Source organism: Oryzias melastigma, linkage group LG19 (assembly GCF_002922805.2).
Source record: "Oryzias melastigma strain HK-1 linkage group LG19, ASM292280v2, whole genome shotgun sequence".
NCBI classification, from domain to species: domain Eukaryota; kingdom Metazoa; phylum Chordata; class Actinopteri; order Beloniformes; family Adrianichthyidae; genus Oryzias; species Oryzias melastigma.
In genome coordinates this window covers 10,858,910-10,869,417 of record NC_050530.1, presented here as the reverse complement: position 1 = coordinate 10,869,417, position 10,508 = coordinate 10,858,910, and the positions used below count along the sequence as shown (strand labels likewise).

Below are 10,508 nucleotides of genomic sequence, written 5' to 3'. Positions count from 1 at the left end.
GAACAGATTGGAGTAAAAAGTCACATAAATCATTAAGAAAGTACACTGAAGCTTGTTGGCTATTGTTGATAGTTAAGGCATTTTATCCTGCAAGATGAACCCAACTAGAACCCTCATGGTTATGATTACACCCTTTAAGATATTTGACAGATAAATACTCAATAAGCCTTTCCCCCTGTCTAAAAAAATAACTATAATGCATGGGAATATTTAACCAATCATTACACATAATAAGCCTGTAGCATCAGGCACAATGTCGCTAAAACTTAAATTTATGAACATAGACAGACATCTTGTATTCAGTTAAACCTCCTATTAGTCAAAAAGAAAAGCTGTCCACATGCATTAATTGACTTTCTTATCGCTGGTGCTTTCATTGGCAGCTGTGTCGTAGTGGCACTTCTCCACACATCGCCTTGGAAACCAACCTCGGACACGAACTCCGGCTAAACGAAGAGGAAACAAAAACTGACAGTGAGGGATTCAAAACCTCAGCTAGCTAAAAGGACATTTGGAGCAAACTCAAAATGATTTTACCTCTCATTTCTTCCTCACTCACAATTTTATCTCCATACATCCACCATCTGAAAAAAAGTACACAGAGGATGCAATAAATGAACATTTGTTAATAGTCAACATTAGGGCTGCCACAATTTGGCGACTAATCGACTATTAAAATAGTCGACAACTAATTGAATAGTCTATTACTCGTTATATTATATTATACGGAGTTAAAGTGTAGTAAAGTTGAACAAAATTGGGAGCTTTCAGCACCAAAAAATACACTTTTTTTTGTATTTGAGTCAGTGAGATCAAAACTTTATCTTTTGTGAAAAATAGTTCCTTATTTCAGATGGTAATCTCACTTTATAGTGTAAATGCTTAGTAAGCATTCACAAAATATGGAAATGAAAGAAAGTTTTCAAATTTCACAATTTTAAAGTAGATTATCAAGAGTTTAGCTTCAAGCTAGCTTTTTTTTGTTAATTTGGCATCTACTTAACTAATATTTTAACAAAATGCTAACATTTTTGGCTAATTTGTTATCTACTCAGGTTTTATATTCAAATTTAGTGTTTAGCTTCTATTTTAGTAAAAGGCTAATGTTTTGGACTAATTTAGTTAACTGATGAACTTTAGGAAATTTTGGAGTTTAGTTAGTTTTTAAGCAACAAGCTAGCTTTTTTGGCTAATTTAACATCTATTTAGGTTTTTTGGGGCTAATTTGGAGTTTAGCTCATATTTAGGCAACACACTAAATATTTTTTGCAAAATTTGCGTGTATTTTCAAGCTATTTTACTACAAATCTTTCCAAAATTTAGGTCAACTTCAGCACTCTTTAATAGTTATTTTACTAAATTTCCAGTGTTTTAGAAAATGGAACAGTTTGCAAATAACTTTGGCACTTTCAGTAAATCCCTGAAGCAATTGAAGTCAATTGCATCACCATTTTCAGTAAAAAAGCTTCAGCATCTTTAGTAACTACTTTTTAGCAAAAAGCATTTGCACTAGCATTATCGCATTGCAGCATTTCTGGTGTTTTAACACGAGAAACTACTGAAAGAAAGAAACTGCACAATTCATTAAAAGTTTAATATACTATCATCTTCATTGTCTTTATTTTTATTTAGTTTAAAGCTAATGATGGTTAAGATGTGTGCTTTAGATCCACTTTGCATGACTCGATTATTCGACTAATCGGTAAAAATAATCGTAATTACTCGACTATTAAAATAATCGTTTGTGGCAGCCTTAGTCAGCATTTATTTAGATAAGGCGTACTTGGTTCCACGGGTTGCTAGGATCGTTTCTCCCTTCCTGAGGGGAATTCTGGGCTCCTCTGTGCAGGGAGTTCTAAAAAAAGTTTGAAAACCCTTGTTCAGAGGGCAGCAGGCTCCATTGTAGTCTTCCACTGCCTGGTATTGAACCTGCTGGTCGAACACAACAAAAAATATTGAGTTATTATAAAGGCAACTGCAACAATACTTATTAAATCATTGACAGGAGGTCAGCTCTAGATATGAGAAGTAAATAAAAGTTTAATAAACAATGCACTGCTCTGAACATAAAAAAGAACGTTTTAGGTGGTGAAAACCTATAATAGTATCCATCTATCATTGATTAGTGGATGGATAAATTAAAAATAACACAAATAAAACTTTTGACAGATGCCTGAAAAGTAAAAACGCAAGAAACTGAGTATTATTGTTGACACAAAATGTATTTTTTAGGTACTTACGCTTCTCACTCGTTTATCAGCTTTTTGTTTCAGCTGCTCGATCTGGTTTTAAAAGAGAAAAAAACTTAAAGTCAATACTTTCCTAAAACTTACACCATAAGCTTAACATAAAATGATATGGCAATAAAAAAGAGGGTCAAAAATAGTAGTGAAAAACCTACAGTTAAGGTGTATTGGTGACACTTGGAATGAACGGGCCATTCGATGCCACCCCCCCTGGGTGTCCCTGACCATGTAAAAACCTGCTTGAAATTCAGCCAGCGGCTTCCGAGGTCGTAAGGGAAGACAAACTCCTCCCCGGTTTGGTAGTGCTGTATTCTGTCTTTGGCCTAATGGAAAGACAAAGCACAAAGTAGCACGGAGTGGATAGGAAGCTATTGTAACGAGATCAAGCAGAAAGATATTGAATTACTGTCATCTGGAACGAGCCAAAGCGCTTACATGGGACTTTTTTCTTCTGTGAAATCTATTTTTCATGGGTGAAATTTAACAAGAACAGCATAAATCTGGGCTTTATCTCAAGCTTGAATAGCACATTTATAATATATAAAAAAATCCTCTACAACTAATCAAAAAATTAATGTCAAATGTTGTCCTCCAAACAAGATTTTATAAAGATCTTTTTTTTTATTATGATTCTGCATCTTCTAATATTATTTTGTTTTAAATCTTTACCAGTATTTTGGATGCACAATTTTTTTTTAAATAATTGAACACACTTAGTTCAGTTAAGTTAGTTTCCTTCAGACGTGAATTATTTATCTCTTCCACACTCACGCTACCCTTTACATCAAAACGCAGGTTTAAGAACGTACCACAGTACAGGGGATTTGTTTAAGTATGCACACAAACACACACTAAAGGAAGTTTGAAAAGCAAGTTATTTTAGTAATGAGCTACTGTTAGTTGTTATTTCAAAATAAAAGTATTATTTTGTACCCTTTTTGTCTTCCCGAAGCCATTTTAATAGGGAGTAAACCCTGCATGTTAAAGAAGAAATACAAATTTAAGATTATTTTTTTTTAACTTTATCGTCAAGAAAATAGCATTTTTTTATTTTTGATAAATTTATACAAAAATATTTTAAACAGATTTGAAATATTAAGGTATTTTAAGTGTTTTTGCTGCAAAATGCTTGAAATGAACAAAATCAATGAACCAATCACGAGGTTTATTACAGTCAACTCTGATTCGGTGAATTGCAATATCATCCTGTTAAAGATCCAGTTTAAAAAAAAAAAAGAGTTATCTTTTTGTAAATGCCAAACTGTTATATAGATGCATCTATTTTATATCTAATAATGCAGAAAGTGTTGGAATTTGATCAAATTTCCCTGTAAATGAGAATTTAGTTCTTTAACGTCTGTCCAAAGTCAATAACCAAACATTTGTACTATGGATTATTAGACAATGATCAACAATGTTGGATAGAAAAACAAAACATAAAAAAAATGTTTAATATCCTATTTTATTTTGTTTGGAAAGAACAATTTAACTAAATATATATCAGAAAATCTTCTGACCTTTTCCTCAATCCAGGACTCGATTGAGGTCTTATTTCTCAATATGACTTTCATCTGAAACAAGAAGAAATTTAACAAACTTACACATATATACATTTTTATAAAGATTGAAGAATTGCATTTTGCTTTCCCACTTATAAAAAATAGTTTGAATAAACTGGCAGGTGTGAATCTCATGAATAAACTTACCTGTATGAAAAAAAGCATACCAACTGCAATAGTAGTGCCCAATGCCAAACCTAAGGCAAAGAGTGTGGCAGCAAAGGCGGGCACACTGAAGGGCATGAGGGGCTGAAACTGGCGAACAGCGCTCATGTCGATCTTTACAGTACTCCAGCCAAATGATATCTGCAAACAAGAAAGACGAAAAAAAAAAAAAATCATCAAAGGGGTTCCGAGAGAGAGTCAATAGTATGTAGGTGGGATGCTCACCCTCTCGTAGAGCTGTGTGTACATGGTCATAACAAAGATGATGGCAGCGTGGGAGCATCCCAAGGGCGCCAGCAGCAGGAAGCTGGTGAAGTAGGCATGGTTCGAGTGGCCACAGCAGTTGTTGATCCATGGGCAGTGATGATCCATTTTCATTACACACCTGAAGGAGGAATGGAAAGCATTTTAAATAACTCACATAAAGGGTGACAAAAAAAACTGAACCCGAAACCACTTTGGCTCCAAACTTACCTTATTTTAGCATCTTTTAAAAGTAAAAACTTAAGCGACACTTTTTTTCCTAGCTAAAAATTTAATTCAGTACATATTTTTAGATAAATATTGCATTTTTTGTGTTAGCTTTAAAGTTTTTCCTCTTTTTTAACCGATATAAAAAAAAAATTTTGACTGCAAGTACCTTTATGCAACAGGAAATTTAATTTAATTCAATTAAAAATACTTTATCAACCCCAGGCAGGGATGAAAAGTAGTTTTATATCAGCTTTAATTTTGAATTAAATGCATTTTTATATTATTTGTGCATTAAGTTTGCCCCATTTATGTACAAAAAGAAATCTAACTTTATTTGTTGTTCACATTACCTGTTACACTTGCGACAGTGGTGAGATCTGGGTGCCTTGTATCCTTGACAAACCCTGCAGTATTGGAGGAATTGGGTATCTTTTGGGTTTTTCTGTTTAGGAATGGAAAGAATATGTAAGCTGCCTGATGTACAATGAACTTTAACAAGTGTCAGTGAAAAGAAGCAAAACTCTTACTGGTTTCCAGCCAAGAGGAATATATCCAGGCCCAACAAACATGGCGTTGAAGTAGTTGTAGAGGATAAGAACAGTCCAGTTTACGAGCATGAGGAAGTTAATGCTGCCTGCCGTGGTGTCTAGAGGCCAGTACCAGATGATTGAGTCTAGGATTGCCATGGTTGAACACATAGCAATGACGGAGAGGGCTATGATCGGACCCCAGTGGCACAATCTTCTAACCTCATGGAGGTTCTCAAATCGAACGAACGCTGACAGGAAGTTCATTTTCACCCCACTGGAAGCTTATCAAATCTTTTTGTTGTTAGGGACCTGAAATATTTGAACTCTGCCTGAGTGTGCTACTTGTTTCTTATATCTCGGAAAGTCAGCAGCGCACACATTTTTTCGTTCATCTTCCAAGAATCCAACAACATCTGTGGCCTGTGGTCACCCGGCCTTTCCGTTCCCTGTGTTCCTTGTCCCGGAGAAGCCCAGCATGCTCCCCTGTCAATTTTTGAGGCTTGTGAGAGTCAAATTCCCCATCTGTTAGAGAGAAAGACAGGTGACAAGTATTTACTATAGAGTAAATACTAAGAATCTTAGGTGTCGTTTTGCCTGCAACGTTTTAACTTCTTTAGAAGTCGAGACATTTTTTACAGCTAAAAAAAATAAGTATAAAAATCAATTAAGAGTTATTAATAATAAAATAAAGCATATTGGATGGATGAAGAGGCCAATTTAGCAAGAAATACAAATTAAAATGTAATGAATGAAAAAAGTCAATGCACTAATTAGCTTAAGCCAAGCTAGCTAATTCCAAACAACACTATAAGCTAATTCCAACAAGTTTGTTTATTTGCATTAATTTAGCAATTCGTACAAACATTTAGTAAATTTGTAATTAAAATATTATTTAGATAAATGTGTTTCGGGTGAAGAGTGTACATGCAGCAGGTAGCGAAGTCAGTTAGTTAGCTAGCTCGCTCACCATCTTTAACCAGCACTGGCACGAAAACCAATTCAAACACGACAGATAATAATAATAATCTAAAAGGACACACGAATGTAAAGCCAAATGAACACACTTAAATAGCGTTTCATTTAATAAAAATAAGCTGTCACTTTAAATAACAAACCTTACCACTTCTTCTGCTTTTTTTCCCCTTTTCCTGTTTTCCTCCTAGTATGTACCCTGAGAACCTTCCCGGCTGGTTGCGTCTCGGATTGAAAACCCGCTAACCACAAACAGTCAGATCAAATTTTAAATAAAACATTTATTTTTTGGTTAAATAATACAACACAGATAGATGTGATAGTTTTGGTTTCCGTCCGTTACCCTCTTAGCAGTAGCGCCAATAGAACACTCAGTTCCTAGCCGGACACATTTTAGTGCGACTCCAGGAAGAGGCTTGTTATTATTTTGAGCTAACTGTCTGCCTGTCAGCCCCAGAGCTACTTTTCTTCCATAAACTTACTTGTCAAAATGTCTTCAGACTTTGAATCCTACGAGCAGGACTTTGGAACGACTACAGCCGAAATAACAAATAAAATTGGCCGAATTCCCAAACTAAGTGGAGGTAAGACTTTTACATTTTTTAGCGTCAATTGATGAGCTGGCAAGCTAGCTAGTTTAGCAAGTAAGCCTCAGTAGAAGGTGTAGCTAATGGTATTAGATGAAAATGGTTAAAAATCGATGTAAGTATAATATGTTGATACTTTAAGCGTTTATATACGCCATGAAAATCGGTTAAAGTGCTCCTTCTGTACGTAGAAACCAAATAAACGACCGGCTACCCGTGGTTTGTAATGGTTGAGGCCAGTCAGAACATTTTTAGGGCAAAATAACATTTCAGGTTTTAAGATGATAATTGTAAAAGAACATTTGTTTTTCAGCTTTAAGCAACACGCTTTAAAGTGTTAATATATTTTCAAAAATACTTCTATGAACATATGACAATAAACTTCCATCCTAGCTGCTGCCTGTGTTTACTGTTGACTTACATAATAGTATTAGAATTGTGTTAATCTCTTTAAGGCTATCCTCTTTTACTATTTTAACGCCTTAACATAACTGACAATTGTGTTAAGCTCAATTTATTTAACAAGTAACGCATGTACTTTACTATTTAAAGTGTTCAGTTTAATTTATACCCCATGGTATTTACTCCTATTATTTGTGAATGGTTTACAAAAAATGTTACTAGTATAATAATAAAGTATGAGCTTAAGTGATTAGCTGTTGATCTGTGACAGAAACAAAGAATTTAAGGTGGAATTACCTTTTTTATTTTAAACATCGGTATCCATCATCAGTTAGTGATCATTTTAAACAGTTATAACCTGTGTTTGAAAGCACCTAGATCAACTCTTCTTAAGTAAATATTCTTACATATGTATTTTTTTTCTACATTTTCCCCCCTTTTCCCCGTAATTGTTTGTAATAAGATGCTTAACTTATTCTGGGATCTCACTGGAGGAGTTAAATTGTAAACCAATATTTTTTTAAATATATTTTTATAGAAATTGTGGTTGTGATATGTTATAAAAAACAGCTGCTGCTTTGTCGTGTTACTCTAAACATTGATTATGGATTTTAGGTATTTTTTTTTTTATGCAGAAAAGACTAGACTTTAAACATGCCTCTCTCAGGCCACATAAAACCGCAGTGTTGAAGTCTAAACACATTTTTATTTATTTTTTTTAATATAAAAAATATTCACTGCACTGTTATAGTAAGCATTATAACAGAGACTTCTAAAATTTTTATAGAGAAAATTTGTTGGTCACAATTTTGTCTTACATTCTGATCATGTTGTATTTGTACTTATATTTGAAAGCATTAGTACTACAACATTGCTTTATGTAAGCACTTTTTTTGCATTGTATACTGAATTATTTGTATACAAACTGCGATGTCACAAATCAATGAGAGCAAAATATAGTTAAAGGAGAAAAATGTCTTTAATTGTAAAAATCTACAAAAATATATAATAAAAATACACCAAAGCATGTGATAGTAATCAATTTTCTGCTGGTTAAGTGTGAATTTCAATAGACCAGTCAGTTTATTTAAAGGGCACCACAAGATGACCGCCGTAAAACAAGGTGGCGCTCATTTAAACTCAGAACATTAAAACTGTAATTAAAAGGATAACAGTGTTTGATGGAAAATGTTGACATTTGTAGGAATTTGATAACACAGTCAAAATTAAAAATAAAACACAAAAGCAAAGCAAAGTCTTGTCTGGCTATAAAATGATTTTTTTTTTATTTAAATTGACAGTGAGGACGTTCATCGCGTTACTCAGCTTTGGTACACATACTGAAAATAACTTCATGCCTCTTTGAGATTTCTCTTGGACCTTTGTACATCCAGTAGAAGCTGATCAGCTGACACGAGGCACCAGGCTGAGGTGCAGGCAGAGACCGGCTCATGATCATTTCAAAAAGTAAAATAAAAAACTTAAAACAAGCCCCCAGAATGCACAGGGAGGCAGTGAAGAGATGCTAAGATTGGGGTGATGTAGTTAGTCCCCGTTTCGTGCCGCGACCAGAACACAAGCAGCAGCGTTTTGGATCAGTTGAAGACAAGTGAGAAAATAGTGAAGTTATAAGAGCATTAAATACTGTCTGAAAGTGTCGTCTTGATATAAACAGCCCCACCTTCACTAACTACCTTAAATGAAAAAAACTACATTTGATCACAGAACCAATTTAGCTATCAAGTTTAAATCTGTATGTCCGTCCATCCATCCATCCATCACCCGTCAGCTGCTGTATTGTTTTCTAATTATGGTTTGATCCCTTATTAGGTTGAAGTATGTTAATAGGAGGGCTGCACGGTGGCACAGTGGTTAGCGCTCTCGCCTCACAGCGAGAAGGCCCCGGTTCGACTCCCGGCTGGGACCTTTCTGTGTGGAGTTTGCATGTTCTCCCCGTGCATGCGTGGGTTTTCACCGGGGACTCCGGCTTCCTCCCACCGTCCAAAAACATGCTTCATAGGTTAATTGGTGACTCTAAATTGCCCCTAGGTGTGAATGTGAGAGTGAATGTGTGTGTGTTTGAGGCCCTGTGACAGACTGGCGACCTGTCCAGGGTGTACCCCGCCTTCGCCCTTCAGTAGCCGGGATAGGCTCCGGCACCCCCGCGACCCCGAAAGGGAAGAAGCGGTCAAGAAAATGGATGGATGGATGTTAATAGGAGTAGCAATAATAATCTTTGTGACCGAAGTTGCCTTCTCTGTTGTGAGGATGGATTGTGTCAATTTTTACCATTTATGGCCAGAATTAAGTAATTTCAATTATAAAAAAAAATGTAGATTTTATTATTATCATTTAGTTTTACACTACTAAGTATTGTTTAGTACGCTGGCACTAAAGAGCAAATCACATCAACAAATTATTTAACACAATAACATATTATAAAGATCACAACAGCAATTAAAAAAGCAAAACTGTTTATAAAAAAGCAGCATTACAGTTTAGAAAAGAAAATATTCCAGGAATCAAAATTTAATTTCAATAAAACAAAGCACAATTAAAAAAAATGAATCAAAAAGTGTTCAGAAAACAAAATTGATTTTGAGAAATCAAGGTGAAATGTTAAAATATGAAACTAATAGAGAAATAGTTCAGAAAACAAATGCTTTTTTATAAGTCAAAATGAAATGTAAAAAAAAGAAACAAAAGAAAAAGAAAAAGGCCAGAAAACAAAAAATAATTTTCAGTAATAAAGATTGAATGTTAAAGAAATGAAACAAAAACAGTTTCGAAAACAGAAATCATTTTTAGAAACCGAAATAAAATGTTAAAAAAATGAAACAAAAAGAAAAGGGTCAGAAAACAAAATCAATTGTTAGAACTCAAAATGAAATGTTAAAAAAGAAACAAAATAAAGAAACAGATCAGAAAGCGAATTTATTTTTTTCAAAATCAAAAAGAAATGTTGCAAAAATGAAACAAAATAGAAAAGAGAGTTCTGAAAACAGAAGGAATTTTTAGAAATCAAAGTGAAATGTTAAAAAAAATAAAATAAAAAGAAACAGTTCCGATGACAAAATTGATTTTTACAAACCAAAATGAAATGTAAAAAAAAAAATTGACACAAAATAAGACAATGGAAAAGGAAGATATTATGGGACACCACTGATTTGTTTACCTTTTTTTTTTAACCAGAAGTTATTTGGCATGGCGATATCTTCCAACATTTTCATTTTTTTTTTCCGACAGAAGATTGTTCTTTAAGCTTCTGACCACAGTCTCTGTAAAAGTTCAGTGATTGCTCAAACCATTTTTAACCACAGTTTGGGGTAAACATCCTTCTGCTTTCCTTCTTCTTCAGCACTCAAACGTCATCATCCAGTACGGCCCAAAGTTTCTTTTTTGTTTCATTTTGTAACATTTCATTCTGATTTCTGGACATTAATTTGGTTTCTGTAATTTTTTTTTACATTTTGTTGTGATTTCTAAAATATAATTTTGTATTTATTTTAATATGTTGCTTTTTTTAATTTTTAATGTGATCTTCAGTGTTTTTGCATTGAGTGTTGATGTGAT

General features: G+C 34.0%; 2 protein-coding genes across 7 annotated transcripts in view; one reads left to right on the top strand and one right to left on the bottom strand.

Moving 5' to 3' along the window:
- On the bottom strand, positions 1-6,234 carry zdhhc6 (zinc finger DHHC-type palmitoyltransferase 6). 3 transcript variants are annotated; one of them, XM_024284587.1, is made up of 11 exons: positions 6,095-6,234; positions 4,972-5,496; positions 4,795-4,886; positions 4,196-4,355; positions 3,953-4,111; positions 3,764-3,817; positions 2,402-2,569; positions 2,241-2,282; positions 1,784-1,929; positions 538-584; positions 1-446 (listed from the first exon to the last, which is right to left on the bottom strand). In XM_024284587.1, exons 2-11 carry the CDS (start codon positions 5,236-5,238, stop codon positions 346-348), a joined length of 1,236 nt encoding a protein of 411 aa, XP_024140355.1. In that variant the 5' UTR covers positions 5,239-5,496; positions 6,095-6,234; the 3' UTR covers positions 1-345. The 3 variants fall into 3 exon arrangements, with proteins under 3 accessions (XP_024140355.1, XP_024140353.1, XP_024140354.1); XM_024284585.1 differs by having other exon boundaries at positions 1,784-1,932; positions 6,090-6,225; XM_024284586.2 differs by lacking the exon at positions 6,095-6,234 and adding an exon at positions 5,942-6,067 and having other exon boundaries at positions 1,784-1,932.
- Positions 6,235-6,396: 162 nt separating this feature from the next.
- The window catches only part of vti1a (vesicle transport through interaction with t-SNAREs 1A), a 116,982-nt gene continuing 112,870 nt past the window's right edge, over positions 6,397-10,508 (top strand). For all 4 annotated transcript variants that reach the window (XM_024284589.2, XM_024284591.2, XM_024284588.2 and 1 more), the window contains exon 1: positions 6,397-6,530. In XM_024284589.2, the coding sequence (XP_024140357.1) occupies positions 6,437-6,530 (94 nt within the window). In that variant the 5' untranslated portion in view covers positions 6,397-6,436. The remainder of the gene's footprint in view (positions 6,531-10,508) is intronic.